The sequence below is a fragment of the Scylla paramamosain genome, chromosome 45, assembly GCF_035594125.1.
Source record: "Scylla paramamosain isolate STU-SP2022 chromosome 45, ASM3559412v1, whole genome shotgun sequence".
NCBI lineage: Eukaryota > Metazoa > Arthropoda > Malacostraca > Decapoda > Portunidae > Scylla > Scylla paramamosain.
Genome location: NC_087195.1, coordinates 452,501 through 477,500, shown reverse-complemented (window position 1 = coordinate 477,500; position 25,000 = coordinate 452,501). Strand labels below are relative to the sequence as shown.

Below are 25,000 nucleotides of genomic sequence, written 5' to 3'. Positions count from 1 at the left end.
ACAGCAATACTACTACTACTACTACTACTACTGCTACTGCTACTGCTACTACTACTTCTACTACTACTACTTCTACTACTACTACTACGACTACTACTACTATTTTAAGTGATCAAAAAATTCTTTTCAGTTAAAGTCAAATTATTTTTTATTTTGGTTTGCTTTAATAATAATGAGAGAAAAGGAAGCCACTATTACAGCTGCTGCTGCTGCTCCTGCTGCTACTACTACTACTACTACTACTACTACTACTACTACTACTACTACTACTACTACTACTACTACTACTACTACTTTTTCTTCTACTTCTACTTCTACTACTACTACTACTACTACTACTACAACAATTATTAACAGCAACACTACTACTACTACTACTACTACTACTACTACTACTACTACTACTACTACTACTACTACTACTACTACTACTACAATTATTAACAGCAATACTACTACTACTACTGCTAGTACAATTATTAACAGCAATACTACTACTACTACTACTACTACTACTACTACTGCTACTGCTACTGCTACTACTACTTCTACTACTACTACTTCTACTACTACTACTTCTACTACTACTACTACTACTACTACTACTACTACTACTACTAACTACTATTACTACTGCTGCTGCTGCTGCTGCTGCTGCTGCTGTTTCTACTACTGCTATTACTACTACTGCTGCTGCTGCTACTACTACTACTACTACTACTACTACCACTACTACTACTACTACCACTACTACTACTACTACTACTACTACTACTACTATATTACTACAGTTTTGAATATGCACACAGAATGAGAGAGAGAGAGAGAGAGAGAGAGAGAGAGAGAGAGAGAGAGAGAGAGAGAGAGAGATTTAAACCCTAAAAGCAGTATGGTGTTTAATGTTCATGTAATTGATATCATATTGGTTTATTCATTATTATTATTATTATTTGTTATTTTATGCTGGTGCTGCTGTTGTTGTTGTTGTTGTTGTTGTTGTTGTTGTTGTTGTTGTTGTTGTTGTTGTTACCATTATCATGTTATTTTATCAAGGATTACATCAGGAGGTGCTGGTCAATAAGGGAAAGTGTAAGAATCTGTCAAGCATACATGTGACAGGTCCTTTTTTTATTTTTATTTATTTATTTATTTATTTTTTTATTATTTTTTTTTATCTATTTTTTTTTTTTTTTTTTTTTTTTTTTTTTTTTTTCCATTGCAGTAGTGGTAATAGTAGAAGTAGTAGTAGTAATGATTAATGTTTACTGTTTATCCTGTTGTTAACTGGGAAAATTCTCCTGTATTATTGTTGTTGCTATTATTATTATTATTGTTATTATTATTATTATTATTATTATTATTATTATTATTATTATTATTATTATTATTATTATTATTATTGTTCTGTACTCCTGAGTGTTATTCTGTAATTGTATTTTCGAGCGTCATTCCGTTGTATTCCCGAGCGCCGTTCCGTTGTATTCCCGAGCGTCATTCCGTTGTATTCCCGAGCGCCGTTCCATTGTATTCCCGAGCGTCATTCCGTTGTATTCCCGAGCGCCGTTCCATTGTATTCCCGAGCGCCGTTCTGTTGTATTCCCGAGCGCCGTTCCGTTGTTGTATTCCCGAGCGCCGTTCCATTGTATTCCCGAGCGCCGTTCCGTTGTTGTATTCCTGAGCGCCGTTCCGTTGTTGTATTCCTGAGCGCCGTTCCGTTGTTGTATTCCCGAGCGCCGTTCCGTTGTATTCCTGAGCGCCGTTCCGTTGTTGTATTCCTGAGCGCCGTTCCGTTGTATTCCTGAGCGCCGTTCCGTTGTATTCCTGAGCGCCGTTCCGTTGTATTCCTGAGCGCCGTTCCGTTGTTGTATTCCTGAGCGCCGTTCCGTTGTTGTATTCCCGAGCGCCGTTCCGTTGTATTCCTGAGCGCCGTTCCGTTGTTGTATTCCTGAGCGCCGTTCCGTTGTATTCCTGAGCGCCGTTCCGTTGTTGTATTCCTGAGCGCCGTTCCGTTGTTGTATTCCTGAGCGCCGTTCCGTTGTTGTATTCCCGAGCGCCGTTCCGTTGTATTCCTGAGCGCCGTTCCGTTGTTGTATTCCTGAGCGCCGTTCCGTTGTATTCCTGAGCGCCGTTCCGTTGTTGTATTCCTGAGCGCCGTTCCGTTGTTGTATTCCTGAGCGCCGTTCCGTTGTCGTATTCCTGAGCGCCGTTCCGTTGTTGTATTCCTGAGCGCCGTTCCGTTGTTGTATTCCCGAGCGCCGTTCCGTCGTCATATTCCCGAGCGTCGTTCCGTTGTATTCCCGAGTGCCGTTCCGTTGTATTCCCGAACGCCGTTCCGTTGTATTCCCGAGTGCCGTTCCGTTGTATTCCCGAGCGCCGTTCCGTTGTATTCCTGAGCGTCGTTCCGTTGTATTCCCGAGCGCCGTTCCGTTGTATTCCCGAGCGCCGTTCCGTTGTATTCCTGAGCGTCGTTCCGTTGTATTCCCGAGCGCCGTTCCGTTGTATTCCCGAACGCCGTTCCGTTGTATTCCCGAGTGCCGTTCCGTTGTATTCCCGAGCGCCGTTCCGTTGTATTCCTGAGCGTCGTTCCGTTGTATTCCCGAGCGCCGTTCCGTTGTATTCCCATGGGTTTCACTGGCCTGTTATTATTATTATGATGTATTATAGTTGTGTTTATTTCAGTCTTTATTATAACATTATTATTATTATTATTATTATTATTATTATTATTATTATTATTATATAATTTGTAATTGCTGTTACTATTATTGCGTCTTACAATTATGATCTGCACCTATACTTTTCACCTATTATAAAATGTATAGACCCACCCAGTATGACTATATCCTAACCACAGTGCTACATGGCCCTGTAGCCTGTGGCATCACTCATTATTAGGATTTATTTATTTGTATATTTTTACTACTACTACCACTACCACCATTATTCAGTAGAGTTTATGTATTTATTTATTTATTTATTTATTTTTACTATTACTATACTGCTACTACTACCACTACCACCATTATTCAGTAGAGTTTGAATGGTGTTTTTAAAATGTTGCTGTATATTTATTATTGTACTTGTTTGTTTTGTGTGATATATATATATATATATATATATATATATATATATATATATATATATATATATATATATATATATATATATATATATATATATATATATATATATATATATATATATATACATACATACATACATACATACATATTCTGGGGGGAAATAAAAGTTTACCCACGACACGGGGAAGAGAGAATTTGAGGGGGAGGTTAAGAAAAGAAAAAAAAAAAAAACGAGTCTTAACGAGAGTAAACATAACGGAGAAGGCAGAGTGGGACGAGCGCAAGCGCTATAAGTTGCCAGATGAGGTAGGAGGTAGAGTTCCTACGAGCACAAAATTAACAAATATACAAAGAAAAGAAAATACAGAATATAAAGGACGGAAAATGTGGCTAGAGAATCAAAATTGAGAATGAGATCCACCATAACAAGAGTAACGAAGAACAAGAAAACAGTACAGGAAGAGAAAATATTCCAGACAAATGTAGATGGCTAGGCATGTAATATTCTTTGTTTTTAAGTTATAGATGAGACGGGCTTAGAGAAGTGGGAAGGAGGAATAAGGAGAAATAGTGGATAAAAGAATTATTGTATGGGGGGCAAAGACTGGCGGACATGGATAAGAATCTGCGAGGGATGGAGAGAGAAAGTAATGAATTGATTATTTGCCCAGATAAGTGGAAGTGCCCCTTCTAGGAATGCTGTTGGCCAAATTCTAGCGGGTCTGCCTATGCATAGTGATTAAATGGTATATTTTTTTTTTTAAATGTGGGTGTTGAATGATGCCAGCAACGTGAAGGGCGGCATTATCAAGGAAATATGTAGCATAGTAATTGCAGTAAGAAAGAAAAAAAAAAGGAAAGACCACTATTTCGTAATACATGATAACGAGCACGATATCAGGAAAAGTATTTAAGAATGACTACTTGCAGGTAAGTTTACCGTTTAATTGAACGGTACGTAATGTTTAATGTTATGTTAATGCAATACCATTTCGCAAGTGTAGTGTGTAATGTGTAATAATACATCAAGGTGTGGTAGGTCGGTCACTGGAGTAGGCTTCGTAATGTATTGATGTGAACTAACAACCATGTAAATAATATCTTCGACAGGGGGCTCTGTTATTTTGGGAAATCCCTCGTATGAACAGCAGGAAAAAAGTTACTTGTGATCCCCACCTGTTTTAATAGGTTTCTTGGCGTGTACCGTTTATTTAGTAATGTAATACCTGTTAGGCAGGATTAAGTTTTAGGTGCCAATTTGGGGGTGAAAACAGTTCAAGAAGGATTAGCACGACAGGATTATGACTTCATTAGGGCCTCAGCCTGACCTTCCACCGAGGTCACACGCTATTAACCCCTTGGAATGATTAATTGACCTGTGGATCAAACCACACCTTACAAGGTCCACTCCCTCCATTCAACAATCGGTTAGGCTTGTCCTCTGTTGTGCTCAGTAGAGGACTTTTTAAGTCTTGCTTGAGGGAAGAAGCAGTCACGCAGGTAGAGGTGGGAGGTGAGGAGAGAAGGGATGAAAGACAAAAGCCTGTGCAGAAGAGAGAGCGAAAACGGAAGGGTGAAAATATTACAGAAAACGGAGTGCTAGGAGCGGTGACTTGTGTCCCGCTACAGATGTGTCCGGAAGGGGGAGATAGGTGTATGTTGGAATGTCAGGTCATGCTGAAATGAGAGAGGTGAGGTCGAGGCGAGTAGCCGAGGGAGTGGAGGATGGTAGAGGACGAGATGAGGGGATTAGGTGAAGTAAATGTAGATGAATTGTATAAATATTTCGTAGAGTTCATACAGGTCAGTTAGCAAATATCCCGTATAGAACAATATCAAAAAAAAATACGCTAAGTGGATGGCTGCTAGGTTAAAGCATTATATATGGCGTAAGAGAAGTATATATAAGAGATTAAGGGCAGGTGAAGAAGTTTTAAAGACAAGGAATTAGAACAGTCAGGAAGTTAACGAGGAAAGCTAAGGACAATTATGAAAGGTAGCCAGCCAGGCGAAGACGGACCCCAAGGGATTTTATCTGATATACAGGACGAAGAATGAGATACTGTAGGTCCATTAAAGGCAGCAGATGGAGAGCTGGTTAGTTCTGGGGAGATAAGTAAACTTGGTTATTTTTTAACTGTCTTCACCCAGGAAAACGCACGTTCAGAGAAATAAGGCAGGATGAGAGAGGTGAGGCGTGAGGGTGTAGGACAAGAGGAGGGAAGATGTGTAGCGAAGGTGAGGTGCTACTTGGCCGCCTGGAATTCGCCGCTCAAGCGAGAGGTGTAAGTGTGTGTGTATGTCTGTGTGAAGAAAGGAGTAATATGATGTATTGATAAGATGTGTAACACATGTGTCAAAGAGCGTGCACAGAATGTGTACAAGTAAGATATGTAAAAAGTGAGGAAAAAAGGGATGAAAGACGAAAGTCTGTGCAGTAGAGAGAGTGAAAACGGAAGGGTGAATTTACTACAGAAAACGGAGTGCTAGGAGCGGTGACTTGTGTCCCGCTACACTCTCATACTAAATTTATCTGTGCTGTATACCTCTCACCTAACTCCTCTGACTATAAGAAATTCTTTGACTACTTAACTTCCAAACTTCTGACCCTCTTCCCTTTTGCAGAGATCTCCATTCTTGGAGACTTCAATGTTCACCAGCTTTGGCTTTCCTCTCCCTTCACTGACCATCCTGGTGAACTAGCCTACAACTTTGCTATCCTCCACGACCTAGAACAATTGGTGCAATACCCTATTCGTATTCCTGACCGTCTTGGAGATACGCCCAACATTCTTTACCTTTTCCCGACCTCTAATCCTTCTGCTTATGCTGTCACCCTTTCTTCTCGGTTGGGCTCCTCCGATCACAATCTCATATCTTTATTTTGTCCTATCGCTCCAATGCCTCCTCAGGATCCCCCTAAGCGAAGGTGCCTCTGGCGTTTTGCCTCTGCTAGTTGGAGGGACCTGATGAGGTATTTTGCTGATTTTCCATATTTTTTTATTGGATTTTTGTTGCCCTTGGCCAGTGTCCTTCCTACATAAGAAAAAAAAAAACATTTTCAAAGGTCACAGATGATAAGTCGAGTTTCTCTCTCTCTCTCTCTCTCTCTCTCTCTCTCTCTCTCGATTAATCTAAATAAAAACTTAGCAACTTTCACTAGAATCGCTTGAACTATCACCAGAAAATTGAAAACATCCCTGAAAACCTCAATAATCTCCAGTAGAGCCTGTTATGTTATCCCCAGAATCTCGAAAACCCCCTTGAAAACCCCAATAACTTCCACTAGAGCCTGTTAAAACTATAGGCGAGTTAAGACACGAGACGTTTGTGGCTTCTAATAATGATCAAGAACCCAACACATTAACATACTCCTCCCTCCCACACAGCAGCGCGCCTTGCCATGAAGGCGATGATGGCTTGGCTTGGCTCATGAGGTCTCACGTGGATTTATTATATTTAACTCTTCCTTGATGCATGTGCTCCGTTGAAAGTGATGAGCACGACTGTGTATTTATTATCTTAGTGAATCCAGTCCTTCAGTTATGAAATTTTAATTAACGGCGTCTTTCAGTATAAATTTCATATTTTAAACTCTTATTTCCATCGTTTTAAGGACATTTTCTTTATAACATTTCCATATACAAACCTTCACACAGATACTAAAAAATACTCTTCAAAAGTTAATTAAAAAGACTGGATTCACTAATAACACGTATATTATTATAATTGGAATAGGAAACAAGATATGATGTACATTGCTTGTTCTTTCATTATGCTGCAGATCAAAAAGTGACACCGGGAAACTACAAGAAACCTGAGAGATACAAAGATAATATATATATATATATATATATATATATATATATATATATATATATATATATATATATATATATATATATATCGCTGACACCCTCTCTCTCTCTCTCTCTCTCTCTCTCTCTCTCTCTCTCTCTCTCTCTCTCAAGGTGTAGCCGCCTCAAGTTAAGTAATCAAAAGGTGTACCACACTGTATAACCTTTGCGGAATGTTACTAATTCTGGTGGTGGGAGTAATTAAGCTGGCACCGGGCCATGGCACTCTACTGGCTGTGTTTGGCCCTGTCTGTCTTGGTGCACGTAGCTGTTAATCTCTCTCTCTCTCTCTCTCTCTCTCTCTCTCTCTCTCTCTCTCTCTCTCTCTCTCTTCACGGTATCGATATATATATATATAGAGAGAGAGAGAGAGAGGGGGGGGGGGAAGGGTGTCAGCGATAAAGAGAAAGAAAAAAAAGGCGGGAAAGATAAGGGGGAGAAAGGAGAGGAAATCAGTTTGAGAGAGAGAGAGAGAGAGAGAGAGAGAGAGAGAGAGAGAGAGAGAGAAGGGGGGGGGGGGAGAGCCAGGGAGGAAGAGGCGTGAGACAGCGCGAGAGAGGCGGGGGGGAGGCGGAAGGGGGAAAGGGGTCCGTGAGAGCGAGAGGCGGTAGACAGGGGGAGGGAGAGGAGTGAGAGGGAAGTCTTAATCTTTCCCGGCAAAACACAACACGGCTTTCCCACCGCTCTCACACCATCCACACCTGTAGACACACCTGCCGAAGCGTGAAATAAGAGTACCTTTAAATCGCATGTGAAGAGGACAAGAGGGAGAGGAAGGAAGCTGAGGTGATCTCATGACTGGAAAGGTGTGTGTGTGTGTGTGTGTGTGTGTGACACTATAAGGTACAAATTATCAAGTTCTTATCGATAACTAATTAGAAAAGGCAGGTAGACTTCTGGCCGTATAGATTCTCACCTTAATTAACTTACCTGCATTACCTGGGAGTGATGGTGCCCTTACTAGTGGTCCACTAGGCTCTAACCTGCATTACCTGGGAGTGATGGTGCCCTTACTAATGGTCCACTAGGCTCTTACCTGCATTACCTGGGAGTGGTCCATTTGCTCTTCAATTTCATTCACCAGCCGTCTAGACTTCCAGTGGCGTACTATCCTTGTATCTGAAGTGGTAGTTGGAAGGTGAGTCTTGTTAGGTACAGGATGAAATTTTGTTTTTCTCTTAATTTTGGTGTTTTTTTGAGTGATGTGTTTTTTGTGGGGTAGAAAGACGTCATCTTGTTTTGATATTTACTGAGAGGGACACACGCCTCAGTTACAAGCTCAGTGCATTTATAATTGGCATATATTGTGATTATTATAACATCAAGGGCTATATTGTGATCATCATAACATTCAGCAACATTGGACAGTTAATGGGGTTTCCAAAGCTAACTACCACCATATGCATACATACATTAAAACAAAAGATGGATAATATTGAAATAACCTCTGCGTTTTCTTCCGAGGGCTTGGTTGGCTGAGGTTAGGTTAGGTGTACATTAATGTAGGTTAGGTTAGTTTAGGTTGGGTTTATGTTAATTCAGTTCTTTAATTTCACTGTTGATTCCTTCCCTGCCCAGATCATAATTTTAAAAGGCATCATATTTTTTGCCATATATATATATATATATATATATATATATATATATATATATATATATATATATATATATATATATATATATATATATAAAATACACCTCATGCATGATTTCTGTTTATGAGATGCCTGCAAGCCCATGTTTATTGTGTGAACTACGAGGCATTTGTCTCTAACTGATGGTTTTCTTGCTGTGGCAAGTCCCTATGTATTGTGTGAACAGAGAGCCAGCTGTGTCTATTTGATGGTTTACCTACAGAGAGTTAGCTGTGTCTACAGAGCACTTTTTTTTTTTTTTCTTTTTTTTCTCCCCCACTTTGGCACCAGTCAAGAGAATCATCAAAAATTGAAGGATAAGTGTCTTGAAATCTCCCCTTTGAAAGAGTTCAAGTCATGGGAAGGAGGAAATAGAGAAGCAGGCAGGGAGCTCCAGTGTCTAATTGATGGTTTCCCTGCAGTGGTGATGGCATTTGAGGTGAAGCTTGTGATAGCCGGGATGCTGGCCACCCTCCTCACACTGGGAGGGTATGAACACTTGTTCAACCTGGAGCCAAACAGGTGTGAGATGACCTACATGTTCCAGAAGCCACACTTCATTGTGAGTTGCACTGTTGTGTTGTGTTGTGTTGTGTTGCATTACTTTCTAAAGAATACAAAATCATTACAGTCTCTTCTCACTTTGGTCACTTGTGTTCTAAAGGAATTACATAATCAATAGTCTCTCATACTCTCTTGTGAGTAGTGTGTGTCAAATCAAGCAATAAATCCTGCCCTGCCTTCCCCCGCAGCCCATCCAGCTGCTGACAGAGGTGGCCAAGCAGTTCCCGCTGTATGGCCTCTATGTGTATGGAGAGGGCGATCTGGTGAAGGACCTGGAGGATAAGAAGTATGCTGGTGTGCCCGTCCTCTTTGTGCCAGGCAATGGAGGCTCCCACAAGCAGGGTGAGTGAACAATTAAGTAAGAAGGAAGTAAGTGTATTGTCATGAAGGGATTGCACATATCAAGCATTGGTGAAGGATCTGGAGAATAATAAGTACACCAACGTGCAACACCTCACAGTACTTGAAGCAACAAAATCTTAATAAGCTTTGACAAGAAAGAAAAAATGGAATTAAAATAATAGATTTAGCAATTTTTAGACAGTGAAATGTTCAGAGATGACTGTGAAGCAAAAAGAAAACCTCAGAATATTTAGTACTAAGGAAAGACCATACCAGATTGCAGGGAAAGTGTTAACTCAGCAGAAGTCAACATAACCCCACACTTTACCACCTCACCGCACCTCTGTCCCCTCCTTCAGTGCGCTCCTTGGCCTCTGTCGCATACCGTAAGTCCTTCGAAGACGGCATCAACTTCCACTTCAACTTCTTCACGGTGGACCTGAATGAGGAGCTGGCGGCGCTGTACGGGGCAGTGCTGGAACGGCAGACGGAGTTTGTGTCCATTGCTATCAAACACATCCTTGGGTTGTATGAGGGCCAGAAGGGCAAGCCGGAGAGTGTCATTCTGGTGGGACACTCCATGGTGAGTCTTGCTGGCCAGGTGTGTGTGTGTGTGTGTGTGTGTGTGTGTGTGTGTGTGTGTGTATATGTTAGATAGTTTTTGTGTTGTGTGATTGTGTTAAGATAGCTTGCTTTTTTCTTAGTTTGTTTTGTGATCCTGGTGGGCACTCTGGTGAGTCTTGGTGGCCTGGCTGACTATTGTGTGTATATACCTAGTTGTATTGTACAGGGCACGAGGCAAAGCTCATTTTGTCTGGTCTCCGTAACCATATTTATCCAGTATCTCGTTAAACATGTGTACACTGTTTGCCACAACCACCTCTTCCTTCAGATCATTCCACACTTCAGTACTTCTGTATGGGAAGCTGTGTTTCTTGATGTCACTTGAACATCCGCTCTTCTTTATTTTCTTCCCATGCCCCATCATCTGTCTCTCTCCCTCCTCCATCTGGGGTACCAAGTCATTTCTGTCTATTCTTTCTATATTGTTTACTAATTTCTACATTGTTATCAGGTCTCGTCTTTCTCTTCTCTCTTGTGGTGTTGGTAATCCCATCTCTTCAAGTCTTTCTTCATAGCTTAAGTCTTTCAATTCTGGTACAATCTTTGTCGATATCCTCTGTGTTCTTTCCAGTTTCCGTATAACTTTTTTTCTACATGGAGCCCAAACTACAATTTAGGTCATGCCATGCTTGTTATAATTTTCTTCATAATTTCTTTATCTAAATAGTTAAATGCTACATTAATGTTTGATAGCAAGCTGTTTGTAGAGCCAAATATCCTGTTTATGTGCCTTTCAGGTGATAGTGTGTCCTGAATCATTACTGACAAATCTTTTTCTTCATTACTTTTTGTTATTATTTCTCCTCCCTTTTTATACTTCCATGAGGGTCTCTTTTAATTTTTCCTATTTCTAACATGTGGCATTTTCTGGCGTTAAATTCTAGTTTCCATCTTTAGCTCCATGCATGTATCTTATCAATATCCTTTTGTAAGTCCTTGCAGTCATTTTCACCCTTTATTATTTTCAATATTTTTGCATCATCAGCAAAATAATTTATATGACTATTTAGATCCTCTGTCGTATCATTTACATATATTTGAAACATAACAGGTGCCAACACAGATCCTTGTGGTACCCCATTTGTTACTTTGCACCAACTTGAATTAGTGTCTCTGATTACTGTTCTCATTTCTCCCCCTTGTAAATAATCCTCCATCCATCTCAGTGTTGCTGCCTTTAGTCCTTCTCCATTCTCTAGCTTCCACACAAGGCTTTTGTGGGGAACTTTATCGAATGCTTTTTTGAGATCCAGGTATACCGTGTCAACCCATCAGTCCCTCTCTTGCACGCCATCTGTTACTCTCGTATAGAAGCTCAGTAGATTCGTGACTCGATCTCCCTTTCCTGAATCAAAATTGCTTTTATGTAATTATCTTTTTCATCAACTGTGTGTGTGTTTGTGTGTGTAAGCCTGGTTTTTGTATATGCCATAGTAGCAAGGATGGTATTAGAGAGAGAGACAAACAGACAAAGAGAAACTACCATAGGGAAGATCTGAGTACTTACATCACCGTGTCTTCCCCAGGGTGGCATGGTGGCAAGGGCGGTGTACACAACCAAGCAGGTGACAGCCGCCATGGCTCCCCTCATCATCACCCAGGCCACACCACACACCCGCCCTGTCCTCATCCTTGACCCATACATCCAGAAGTTCTATGATAAGGTTAGTAGTGTGTGTGTGTGTGAGGGTCCCTATATGGAGATCAGTGTAGAGAGAGAGAGAGAGAGAGAATGTTCTTACCTGTGACTGTAAAAAAGGTCCCAAATTATGAAGGTCAGAGAGAGAGAGAGAGAGAGAGAGAGAGAGAGAGAGAGAGAGAGAGAGAGAGTCCTTATCTTGTTGTGGTCTTACTTGTAGTGCATTATGCTTGTTGTGTTCTATTTTCTATCATTTTCTCACTGTATTTTCCTAACTATGTTCTGTGTGTTTGTTTATAAAGTGTTGCAGTGTGAAGTTGCAGTATGAGATGAATATTTGGCTTGTCTTGTTTCCATCTTTGCTTTTTTTTTTCCATCTTTTGAAATTTGGCTGTTCCTTGCATGTTCCACCTTCTGTATATCCATTCCATCTATCACGGCTTCTGTGTGTGTGTGTGTGTGTGTGTGTGTGTGTGTGTGTGTGTGGGTGTGGGTGGGTGTGTGTGTGTTAGTAATAATGACACAAAATGATTAGCAGTTTATTTATTTATTTTTATTTATTTATTTATTTTTTTTTTTCCTCTCTCCACTCATATTACACTAGTCCTGTTAAATGTCGCTGCTTTCACACTTCACCCTGTCACCTTAGCTCCATCACCTCTCACTCCCATCACACCCCAGCCCTAACACACCTCACCCCTGTCACACCTATCATACCTACCCTCTGTCATGCTTCATTTCTCTCACACATCCCTGTTACTCCTCTCTCATAGCTATCCTTATTAATTCTCATCCCCCATTGTACCTAACCTTATCACACCTATCATACCTATCCCACTCATATCCCCATCATACTGCCTCCCATCACTCATCACCCCATCACACCACACTTCCCCAGTAAGACACTAGCTTGACCTTTCACTCACCATGATAATAATTTTGCCGACAGTCAGTGGGCTTGTGGCAGGGGCTGTCCACCTGATACGCTGTGTGTGGCGACCCTCTGCCAGATCCTTTGTCATGCTGGTAATCCCTGCCTTGTGTTGTGAAGATAGACTGTTTTGTTCACCTCACTCTACCTGTCTATAACCTTAATTGTTTATCTTGCCAATATCGTGAACGAGGAATGTGTTATTCATTCCTGCCTGTTTTGTGAAAGAGTGTTTTGTTCACCTCACTTTGCCTGTCTGTAACCCGGATTGTTTTATCTGCCAGTATCGTCAACGAGGAATGTGTTATCCTGTTGTGTTTGTCAATAACGTTTCTTGTTTATCTTTCCATTGTTGTGAAGATGGAATGTTATATAGTGTTATCACCTCATTCTGCTTTTCATTGGCCTGTCTTTCATCCTTGCCAGTATTGCCAAGATGGGAACATGTCCTATCCTCATTCTGCTTGTCAATAACATGCCTTGTTTATCTTGCCAGTGTTGTGTTAATAATCTTGTTTATTCTTGGCAGTGTTGTGAGAGACTGTTTGTTGACCTCACTGTGCCTCTCACTGACCTCTCATGTTTATCTTGCCAGTGTTGTGAAGATGGAAACGTGTTATTGCATTCTGCTTCTCATTAACTTATCTTTATTCCTGCCTGTGTTGTGAAGATGGAATGTATCGCCTCCGCATTCTGCTTGGGAATGTGTTATATCACTCTCCTCATCAACTTGTCTTTATCCTTGCCAGTGTTGTGGAGATGGAACATGTTATCTGCTTTTTCTTGCCAGTAACCTCTTTTTACTTCTGCCAGTGTTGCCAAGATGGAACGTGTTATCTCATTCTGCTTCTCATCAACTTGTCTTTATCCTTGCCAGTGTTGTGGAGACGGAACATGTTATCTCCTGCTTCTCCTTGCCAGTAACCTCTCTTGTTTACCTCTGCCAGTGTTGTCAAGATGGGATGTGTTATCTTATTCTGCTTCTCATTAACTTGTCTTTTATCCTTGCCAGTGATGTGAAGATGGACTGCTGTTTCATTCTGCTTCCCATTAACTTACCTTTTATCCTTGCCAGTGTTGTGAAGGTAGACTGTTATCTCACTCTGTCTTACATTTTTGAGTGACCCGTTCCTCTCTCCCTCAGGTGAACACTTTCTGGATGATGGAGCGCGACTTTGACCTAAAGGAGGTGGTGCTGCTGACGGTGGGCGGCGGCAGGAACGACATCCAGGTGCCCACATCCCACACCAACACCCCCCTCGCTGACCTGGCTACCACCACTGCCAATGTGAGGCTTTACTGCTGGGGAGGACCTGGCACTGTTTAATTAGAAGTTAGTTGAGTAGATAAAAGGAGACCAGTGGGAACATCAAAAACTTTGTGTTGGTTCAGGATAGTGATCAGAAACAGCCTCATTACATCTGAGTGACTAGTCAAAACAGCTTCATTACATCAGTCATTAGTCAAAACAGCTTCATTACATCAGTCATTAGTCAAAACAGCTTCATTACATCACTCACTAGTCAAAACAGCTTCATTACTTGAGTCAAAAACAAAACAAAAAGAGAAGTACCTAGATAATCAAATCCAAAACTAATTACAATACAGAATGTGTCTTAAGCACCATTGTTGTCACCACACATTGACAGATCCCATCGTGCTGGCTGACAGCCGACCACCAGGCTGTGGTGTGGTGCTGGCAGCTGGTGATGGCCACCATGCGTGCCCTCTTTGACTGTGTGGACACCAACACCCAGCAGCTCACCACCAACAGGACTCATATCATCGACGTGTTCGACTACCACCTCTCCAGGGTTTGTGTCCTGCTTGTGTCGTAAAATTTTACTCATCAAGTGTCGCCTCGGAACACTGCACATTAAAACTCCCTCATAGTTTCTGCTGCACCACATAGGAAGCTTAGCACTTCCTTCACCTCCTCTGCATTGCTCCACAGATTTTCCTAACATTAAGATCCCTTCAAGTCTCTGCTACTTAAACACCAAATAGGAGACTTAATAGTTCCTTCACCTCCTACAGAAGATCACAGGGAAACGATACAAAACATCCAGCTACCCACATTCAATACCGCTGGACAAGGAGGGTGTGTGGATGGAGGCATCTAAGAGACAGTTCACCCACACTGCCACCTCCACCCCGCGAAAGACCTACCTGGCCATTCCGCTGCGGCCCGGCCATCCCCAGTACCACCTGGCCACCATCATCGCCAACAACCTGGACAACAAAAACTGGGTCGTTGCCTGTGCTGCCTCTACCACCACCACCACCACCACCACCACTCAGAAGGGGATGCAGATGTGGTGAGGCTGTGGGAGGCTGAAAGTGTGGGGAGTCATTGTCTTTCAGCATTTGTCTCTGTCTCTCTCTCTTTAGCCAGTGTAATGTTTTGCAGTGGCTGTAAAACAAGGAAAGATGTCTCAGAATGGCTAGTCATTAAGGAAAGATGCATAGAATAACAGTGAATTAAGTAAGATTGTATTCTAAACTTGCATTACACCATTCACCAAACCTGAGTCAGAGCCGTTGCAGGGTTAACATGAGGTGTGTTCCCTGCACAGCTCGGTGGGCCTCAACCTGTCCGGCAAGACTCAGAAGATGCTGGGCAAGATGAAGTCCGTGGAGGTGGACCTGGCAGCGCTGGGAGAGGCCGGCTACACCCATGTTGTTGTCTGCATTCCCCCATCTGATGAGAAGGTGGGATGTGTCACCACCTGCCTGTCTAAACACTAACCAAACTATCCTAACACTCATTGCCTCCCTGTCTAAATAACTTAACCTAACCTAACCAAATCAAGCCTTACTCTCATTACCCCATCTAAAACTAAATAAATCAAGCCATACTAGATGCCCTCTCAACTAGCAACTCCCTGTCTAACCTAACCTAACATCACTCCCTGCCTGCCGTCACAGGTGGGCGTGGCAGTGGACGTGCACAGCCAGACAGGTCGGCAGCGGTCCACGCATGTGCCATCCTTCCTGCGTTCCTTCACCCAGACCCTCGTTGTGGACACCACCCCGCAGAAGGCCCTGTCCTACAATGTGACCCTTAACGGCTTCTCTGAGTCCTGGCAGTCGTTAAAGTTCATTCTGCGGCCGCGCCAGAGTTGCCACATGCAGGAGGTGCCCATGGCCAGGCTGTACACCCCCTGGACACAGAAGATCTCCTACATACAGAACAGGTGACTTGATGAGTTGGTTGTACATAGCCACTTGTCGGAGTAAGTTGTCATTATTTCATTCCTCATCATCATTAACTTTATACCTATTTACAAATTGCTATAAAGTATCCTAGTCTGTTCTCTTATTCTATTACTGTCCTTTAATTATCCTGTATGTATGTATGTATATCCTATCAGCTTCCTATCATTGTTCTTCCCTCCACAATTATTCTCTACTATTATCAACTTTCCCTTCTGTTCCTCTATTAAATAATTCTTCAAGTATTGTGTTAGCATTCTAATATATTCCTATGTACGTATGTATGTTTGTATGTATGTATGTATGTATGTAGATATGTATGTCTTATTATTGTTCTTCTCTCCACAGTTATCATTCTGTCTGCGTCCTATCAGCCTTCCCTTCTGCCTCTTTATTAAATCTTTCACTGTTGTGTTAGTGTTTCAGTGTATTCCTATGTATTCTCTTATGTCCTGTGACCTTCCCATTCACGTCCTATCACTGTTCCTATTACCTCAGTTATCCTCCCAAAACCTTGTGACCATACTTCCATCCACTTCCTGTTAGATTATTTTGTCAATGTTCTGTTAGTATTCCAGTGTATTCTGATGTGCCCTACTGTCCTGTCAGCTACCTGTCAATGTCCTATCACTGCTCTTCCCTCCACAGTGGCTCTGGAGTCTCCTATATAGCGGAGATTGATGTGCCCGCCCTTAACGCCAACTCGACGGCCAGTGTGCAGTTTGTCCTCAACCCAGAATGCACATACACCATCCTGTAAGTGTGTGTGTGTGTGTGTGTGCGCGCCATACCAAGACCTGTATTCTGAAATGCTTTGCTCTCTCACCACAACTATTTTCAAAGGCCACAGATATGATAAGCCAGATTCTCAAGAGTGTTTTTCTTGTTAATAATGTAGGAATCATGTTAACCTGACTGACATATGTAGAGAGAGAGAGAGAGAGAGAGAGAGAGAGAATGAACCATAACACTGAAGATTTTAGAGAGAGAATACACCATAACTCACAGGATTTTAAAGAGCGAGAGAGAGAGAGAGAGAGAATACGACATAACATTCAAGATTTTAGAGAGAGAGTAACCCAAAACTCTGAGGATTTCATAGTAATACTCCTCTTCCTTGTGTTGCGCAGCGTTCAGGGGAGTTTTGTGGGAGTGTTCCGGCGTCTTGTGCTGCTGTACGGCTACCAGATCCCCGCCTACTGTGCTGTCCACCTCCTGCTCTCCCTCACACGCCAGATGAGGGTGAGACAAACCAACTGTCTTGTTGTGGCTGAGATAGGGGCATGGTGGTGGTGGTGGTGGTATGGAAGCCAGGATAGGGGGCATGGTGGTGGTGATGGTAGTCAGGCTAAGATAGGACGTGATGGTGGTTGTGCTGATGATACTGCTGGGTCTTTTGTGATAGTTGTAGTAGTGGTAGTAATTGTTCTTTTTTTTCTTTTTTGTTGTTTTATTGCAGATTTATTTAGGGTATAATACTGGTTTAAGTTTTATATTTTATTACTTATTTATTCATTTGATTATATATACTGTCCATGCTGTAATAAAAAGATATATTTATTATACTTTTCTATGGCTTGTATCTAAATCCAGCTTTACCCAGTTGTTCCGAGAGCTACAAAATGGAAAATTAGCAGATTCCTTCAGCCACCTGTGTGTGTGTTAGTGACTGATGGGACTTGAGATAATGAGAGAGCATTGACAACAGTTTAGTTAGTAGCAGGAGGTAAAAAGACACCAGCAGTGACAGGACTTCATTTAGTGGCAGGTGATGATGACAGCGGTTTGTATGTATGTGTGTGTGAGTGATGTGTGCTTCTGTTTGCAGGGTATTGGAGAGCAAGGGTCCTGTCCCTCATTCTTCACCTCCATGCTGTCCCTCACTCCCCTGGCTGTGGTGCCCTTCGTTAAGGTGGCCAATCTTGTCCTCAGGTGAGTATGTGTGTGTGGTGCTATTTCACCACATTCATCTTTAATAAGTACATTTAATTTTCCTCACACAGACCACTTGTCATATACCCAACTGTACCTAACCTTTGCAACCTAACCTGACTTGACCTAACCTATGTATTGGCACAGGAACATGGAGATAGAGGATGACATGACCCTCCTGAGCACCCATGGAGAGGACCTACCTGTGCTGCCCATTGTGCTGTTCCTAGGAGGCCTGCCCTTCAGTCTGCTGCTGGGGGCACTCACCTGGGGCATGATACTCTTGGCCGGCAAGGGTGCACAGTCCTTCATGACCAGGTGAGGCCGGGTCAGGAAAACTACGTGACCTATTAATGCTTTCAGTTTTTGGTTTAGCGATTTGTAGATATATTTTGGCGAGCTAAGTAATTGAATAAGTGTTTATTAAGAAGTGTTAAGAAGTGTTTATTGTTTGTACTTGTTATGCTTTTAGAGTAGGTGCAGGGTGAGGAACAGGCTCATTATGAAGGGGTGGGGGTGAACCAGTGTGTGCTGTGGGGCCTTGCTGTGGGTGTGTATGGCCAGCTGTGGTGTGCCTGAGCTCCTGGAGTGTAGTAGGGTGGTCCACGAGACTGTTCCTTTCCACCAGGGGCTGATGAGTTAAGATTGTGAATGGTGTGTGTGTGTGTGTGTGTGTGTAGTGCCTTGTCTTGGCTGCCCCGTGTGGGATTGCTAGCCCGATTTATAGATAGGTAGTATTTTATTGATATTTTCTGTTAACTTAAGTAATTGAGTGTAAAGAAGTCCTTGTTGCTTTATTGTCACCTTTTGATTTTCATTGATTTAGTATCTTGCTGAAAATTAAATGTTTATATGCATCCTATTCTGTGTCAACTCTAATCCTTCACATCCCATAACACATTGATAATATAAGACACACATCACATTACCCAACACTGACCCTGCTTACCCCACACCACCTCAGGGTCCTGGGCCACACCATCGGAGCCACGGACATGCTGGCAGACCTGGCAGTGACTGGCCTGTCCCGCGTGCCAATCATTGTGGGAGCGGCACTCATCTCCCTGGCTTACTCAACCTGCGGCACCCTGGCACTGTGCGTAGCGGTCATCTTCTACTTTCTGAAGGTGAGGCGGTGTGGTGGTGGTGGTTGTGGTGTGGTACATTACTTTGGTTAATTATGTATAAGTAGTAATTCTGTGCATGTTTGGAGGTCAGAAACAGCTTCAAGCACAGATTAGATTATGTGTACATTAAAGGTAGTGTTTTTATTACAAGATAGATATGGTTTCCAGCACAGATTAAGTGCTACATATTACATATACATATATTTATATTATATATACAGTAATTTCCTTAATGATAGTATTTTTAGTACAAGATACGTATAGTTTCCAGCACAGAATTTGTATAAAGTAATGTAAGCTTGTTTCCTGCTCCCCCATCGGCCACAGGCATCCAGGCAGTGTGGTTGTGGTGACAGTATTTTTAGTACAAGATGAATACAGTTTCCAGGACAGACTAGATTATGTATATAGTAGTTTCCTTAATGCTCATTCTCCTACCTCCCCATCCCCTCGGCCACAGGTGTCTAAGCAATATGAGGAGTACGTGGAGCGGCTGGCAGCGTGTGTGATACCAGGGCCGTCGGGGAGAGACGCGGCTGCCCAGCGCTCCCTGTCCAGGCTGCACTTCCACCTCACCCTGCTCATGCTGGTGGGCCTCGTCACCACCCTGCACCTGCCCACCCTCGTCATCTGGTCACGCCTGGTCAGGTCTGTGTCTTAGTATTCTGAAGCACTTCTGCCTTGTGTGGGGTCATCTGTGGTCTTCTGCAGTCTTCCTGTCCTGTATTCTGAAACACTACAGCACACCTTCACTACTTTCAAAAGGCTCTAGTTGAAGTTGCACAGGTTTTCAAGGGTGCTTTTATTGTTGTTGAGACAGCTTGAGGAGATTCTATGTTATTAACAGGAGAAACACTTGATAACCCAGCCAGTCATCTGTGTGGCCTTTGAAAATAGTTATGGTGAGAGAACAAAGTGTTTTAGAATATTGGCCTCTCTCCTTCACAGAACATTCCTCCTCGTCTTTTCATCTTTTTCCTCCTTTTCCATTCATTTTGATTTTAACAGCTCTCCTTCTTCATCCCAGCATTCCCCTTATTCCTTCTTTCTTCTTCCCTCTTTCCTCCATTCCTTTTGTCCTGAGTTCTTGCCTTCAGAAAACAGAACATTGTTCCTTGTCCTTTCCTCCTTCCCTCTTCATGTTTTCTCCTTTCTTCACTTCTTAACATCTCTCTCCTTCACAAAACATCATCCCAGCATCAGCCTCTCCTTCCCACAGAACCAACCTGCAGGTGACAGACGACCCCTCGCGGGAGGTCACCATCATCGTGCTGCTCGCCCTTTGCTTCCTGTGGCAGAAGAAGATGCCGCAGCCCAACAGGTAACAGCCTTTGCTCCTTCCTTGTAGGGCATCAGGCCTACTCATGGCAGTTCTTTTATAAAACATACCAGCCTATTTCCACCTATCATCCCCATCCACAAACTTGTCTAATCTTGTAAACCTCTCATTTTGTTAGGTTGTATTCTAAGCAAACCTTCATACACTTGCACAGGAAGTACTACAAGCAGGTGTCATACATCATTCACTTCCTGGCGCTAGTTGGCCTGCTGTTCGGTGCAGTCCACACCTATCGCATCTCGTACATTGTTGCGGCGGCCCTGGCACTCACAGCTGCCCACCAGATCCTTGCTCCCTTAGCTCCTGAAGACTCAAGCCCCGACTCCTGCGACTCTCCCACCCAGCCGTACATGGAGAACCTGACCAGCGAGGACTCGGGTCACTCGCAGGCCACCACCCCTGGCAGCGATCTCTCCAGGGACAGCTAAACTAGGTCACATGAGGTCACGTGAGGTCGCCTGGTGTACTTAAAGTAGTGATTTTTTAGTGCAGGGATTAGTGTGTTGTTAGTGAGTGGAGCTTAGTGGCCTTGTGATAACAGCTCAAGGTGGGAGGAAGGTGGTTTTTACTTATGATGGGCAGCAGTTGTACATATCTCCTTACTCTGTCTATCTGTCTGTGTGTGTGTGTGTGTGTGTGGGTGTGTGTGTGTGTGTCAGGTGCTGGGGTGGTGTTGCGCCTGGCTGTCAGAGGGTGTCCTGTAAGATCTGGTTAACATTTAGCCTCAAAGGTTAACAATAATCCAATTTGGTCTCATCTTTATTGAAGGTGCAGTGCTTGGCTGGTGATTTTTATTGATTATTTTAGGTCTTCCAGTGGTATCTTGTCTTTCTGTCTTTGTTTCCTGAAGTGGCAATATTTGACTGATTATTTTAAGTATTCTAGTGCTGTTTTATCTCTTGTTATCTTCATTTTCTGAGGGTACATGCTTAGCTCATTATTTGAACTATTTCCCTAGTGTCTTATCTTTATTTTTTAATGTGCAATGCTTGATAATTTTAACTGCTTCATTCAATTTTATCTTTGTTTTCTGAAGGTGCAGTGGTCAACTTATGAATTTAACTGTTCCAATGCTATCTGATCTTTATTTTCTCAAATCTGCTTATTTTAATTCAGTAGTGTTTTATTTTTTTTTTATTTTATCAGTGTGCATTGCTTGGCTCACCATTTTAACAGTATTCCAGTATCTTCTCAAGGTGCAATGCTTGACTGCCAACTTGCATTTCTCCCTTATTTTATCCTTTGTTTTAGTTAACTTTTAAATTTTTCCAGCGCATTTCATAATGGTACAAGGCATCATTCATATTCTACTAATTAAACATAAATGGAACCCTATTAAAGAAAGCGAGTGTTGAACCAAATGGTGATGACAACGATGATGGGAGACGAGATAGTCAGTGAGGCAGTTTTTAACCCAGAGAGAGAGACACACACGTTTATCATCTGTAGGGCACCTGTAGAGCATCTTTAGGACACCTCTGACAGCAGGAGACACCAAGACAAGTTGTTATTATCGTACTTATATTTTATGGCTATTTACGAAAGGTGAACTAGCAATTAATACTATTTTATGATTTTCTTTTTATTATTATTCTTATTATTTGGATATTTTGCTCAATTATCTTAACATAATTGGGCATTTGAAGTACTTTTTTTTTGTCTTGTTTTTTATTATCTTTGCTTACCTATTTTATTCATTTCGTTATATAATTTTCTTTTTATTTATATGTGTAATTTATCTAATCTATTTCTTTATTTCAAATTACTTATTTACATACGCATTTATTTCATCTGTTTTATCGATCTATTTAATTTTATCTAATTTACCTATTTTATCATGTGCCAATTGGTTAATGTTCCTTATTTGAAAACAAAGGTTGTGCATTATTTATTTATTTATTTATTTATTTATTTATTAACTGCTGCATATTTAATGGCTCAGATATCGTGCTCATATTGCTGGTACAAAGTCTTCTTCTTCTTCTTGGGGTTTATTTGGGTTACTATCAACTCTCTTCTTTCTATTGCTATTATTGTTATGGCCTGATGCATTTACTTTGTTTTATATCCATGTTTTATCTGTGTTTTATCTATCTGTCTATGTTTTATCTATCTTTTTTTTTTATCAATTAGCAGAGTGGTAAAGTTTCATATTAATTTTTTTTCTGCCTTCATTCCATCCTTTCCCTCATTGTTTTTTTTTTTTTCTTTCTTTCTTTATCACTATTGTTGTTTTTTTTTCTTTCTTTCTTTCTTTATCACTATTGTTGTTAGTATTTTATTTCTTTTGCATTTAATTTTTTACGTATTCAGTTTTGCAATATCAGTTCAGGAATTCGTTCGTTGTATTGTTAATTACAACATTTCTTTTAATCAGGGTTGGTATTTTAAGTTAAGCTTTTTATTAACAAGCAAAAAAATAATAATAATGATAATAATAGTAATTTTTAGGGAGACAATGAGAACAATCACGAATTTTAAAACCTGTATTCAAAAAGCAACAATTTATTAACATTTCATATCAACAGTTAGACTCTAATACTGAATTAATTTACTACTATGATCGTTAATTCTTTGCAGACCTTCTTAGCTCTGTAAAAATTGTTTGCCTAGACTCTAAGACTGAATTAATTTACTACTATGATCGTTAATTCTTTGCAGACTTTCTTAGCTCTGTAAAAATTGTTTGCCTGGGGAGACAGGGAAGAAAAAAGACAAGACATAATTAAATTTGTCCATTTTACGGTGCAGAAATTTTTACGAAAACCTAAGAGAGAAAAACATGTTAATTTTGTATTTTTACGGTACAGAAATTTTACGAGATTGTAAGAAGAGAAAACATGTTAATTTTGTCTTTTTAACCGTGCAGAATTTACGAGAATCCAAAGAGAAAACATGTTAATTTTGTCTTTTGATTTACGGTGCAGAAATGTTTACGAAAATCTAAGAGAAAACATGTTAATTTGTCTTTTTACGGTGCAGAATTTACGAGAATCTAAAGAGAAAACATGTTAATTTTGTCTTTTTAGTGGTGCAGAAGTGTTTGAGAACCATGCTATTTATTTATTTATTTATTTATTTATTTATTTATTTATTTATTTATTTATTCATTCATTTATTTTACGGTGCAGAAACGTTAACTAGAAGCTGACGAAGAGAAGTTAATTTTGTCTTATACGGTGTAGAAGTATTTACGAGAACCTAAATGAGAGAGCAGACAAGGTTCAGAATGTCTTTTTATTTGATTGATTTATTTGTCTTATTTTATTTCATTTTTATTTTACCAGTAGAGATAAAAGAAAAAAAATAAGCAAACCAGTTAACCATTTCGTTGACTATCAAACCAAACCAGTGATGAGTGGTTCCGATAGAGGGCTGGGTTATAAAGCCTAGCATTCTTCTTTTTCTGCATTTAGTTGATCTTTTCATTATTGTTATTTAATTTTTATTTTGTATTTATTTTATTATTTATTTGTTCATTTATTTGTTATTATTTATTTATTTTTTTTTTTTTTTACAAATAGGAATAAAAGTGACGTGTGGGAACCATTCAGTAACGATCAAATACAAACAATTATGGTTAATATATTGCCCTTCCCTGCATGTTATTTTTCTTTATATTATTTATCTATGTATATTATTTATCGTAATTAATTTTACTATTAGGAATAAAAACGAACCAACCATATCAATAACAAACACAATATAGAACCTTAGAACATCTATAGACTGTTGAGTTATGAGTCAGGATCCCTCTTCCCTTGCATTTGTTATTTGCTTATATTACTACCATTCATTCATTTATTTCTTATTATTTACTTTACCAGTGCAAATAAGAATGACAGGATAACCATTTCAGTAACAATCAAATACAAGATAGAGTGTTGAGTTGCAGGAGTTAGGATCCCCTTCCCGTGCATTTGTTACTCTCCACGTGACGTCGACTGGTTCCTTTCGCTTGTTACGCAGTAGTGACGAGCAGAGGGGCATCATGATAAATGTTGTTAGTTTGACTCATCCAAGACCCACTCATATACTGGTCTACCTAAGTGGTTCGATAAAGAGACGAGGAGGAGTAACTAGGGTGGATAATGAATAATAATAATAATAATAAAGTTAATGAATAATTGTTGTGGTGTTTATTGTTCTGTTGATTTTTCTTTTACGGGAGAGTGAGTGAATTATATGTCAACACCTGAACACACACTCTCTCTCTCTCTCTCTCTCTCTCTCTCTCTCTCTCTCTCTCTCTCTCTCTCTCTCTCTCTCTCTCTCTCTCTCTCTCTCTCTCTCTCTCTCAAATTAAATTATTACTGTTCACTTTTAAAACCGGTTATCATTGATACGAAGATAAATCACATTTCATTCCACTGAGTTTAATTGATCTAAAAAATAACCCTAATAACTCACTACAGCAAGATATTGATAAATGGTACCGTGTTAGTAACACTTAAATTAATCCCATATCAGCGCAGCGCTTTTTGCTGGGCGAGTCAATCCTTATTCGGCACTGGATGTAAACAAACCATATCGGCGCGAAATTTAAGTGTTAGAGAGGGAAATCGTCCTTATTTTTCGACTGTACTAGCTGAAATAAAGCAAATACAGGGATAAGTATGCTGGAAAAAAAGTCTGCGTGGTTTCTTTGTCCCATATTCCTGTTATTTCTTACATTTATAGGATGTAGTGCAAGTCATTTAGTTTAGAGGCGC

At 40.8% G+C, this 25,000-nt stretch overlaps 1 protein-coding gene and 1 long non-coding RNA gene across 3 annotated transcripts in view; both read left to right on the top strand.

Annotated features, from left to right (window-relative positions):
• LOC135094317 (uncharacterized) overlaps positions 1–884 on the top strand; it is a 9,277-nt gene extending 8,393 nt beyond the window's left edge. The window contains exon 5 of the long non-coding RNA XR_010263731.1: positions 792–884. This is a non-coding gene — a long non-coding RNA (uncharacterized LOC135094317). The remainder of the gene's footprint in view (positions 1–791) is intronic.
• Positions 885–7,538: 6,654 nt separating this feature from the next.
• LOC135094516 (GPI inositol-deacylase-like) lies at positions 7,539–24,573 on the top strand. Of its 2 annotated transcripts, none has more exons than XM_063994675.1 (18): positions 7,539–7,746; positions 8,997–9,136; positions 9,327–9,480; positions 9,840–10,063; positions 11,631–11,768; positions 13,819–13,962; positions 14,324–14,488; positions 14,712–14,992; positions 15,251–15,386; positions 15,603–15,871; positions 16,539–16,646; positions 17,021–17,132; positions 17,719–17,822; positions 17,970–18,140; positions 18,787–18,949; positions 19,410–19,597; positions 20,169–20,270; positions 20,443–24,573. In XM_063994675.1, exons 2-18 carry the CDS (start codon positions 9,002–9,004, stop codon positions 20,714–20,716), a joined length of 2,868 nt encoding a protein of 955 aa, XP_063850745.1. In that variant the 5' UTR covers positions 7,539–7,746; positions 8,997–9,001; the 3' UTR covers positions 20,717–24,573. The 2 variants fall into 2 exon arrangements, with proteins under 2 accessions (XP_063850745.1, XP_063850747.1); XM_063994677.1 differs by lacking the exon at positions 7,539–7,746 and adding an exon at positions 7,798–8,078.
• Positions 24,574–25,000: the final 427 nt, after the last annotated feature.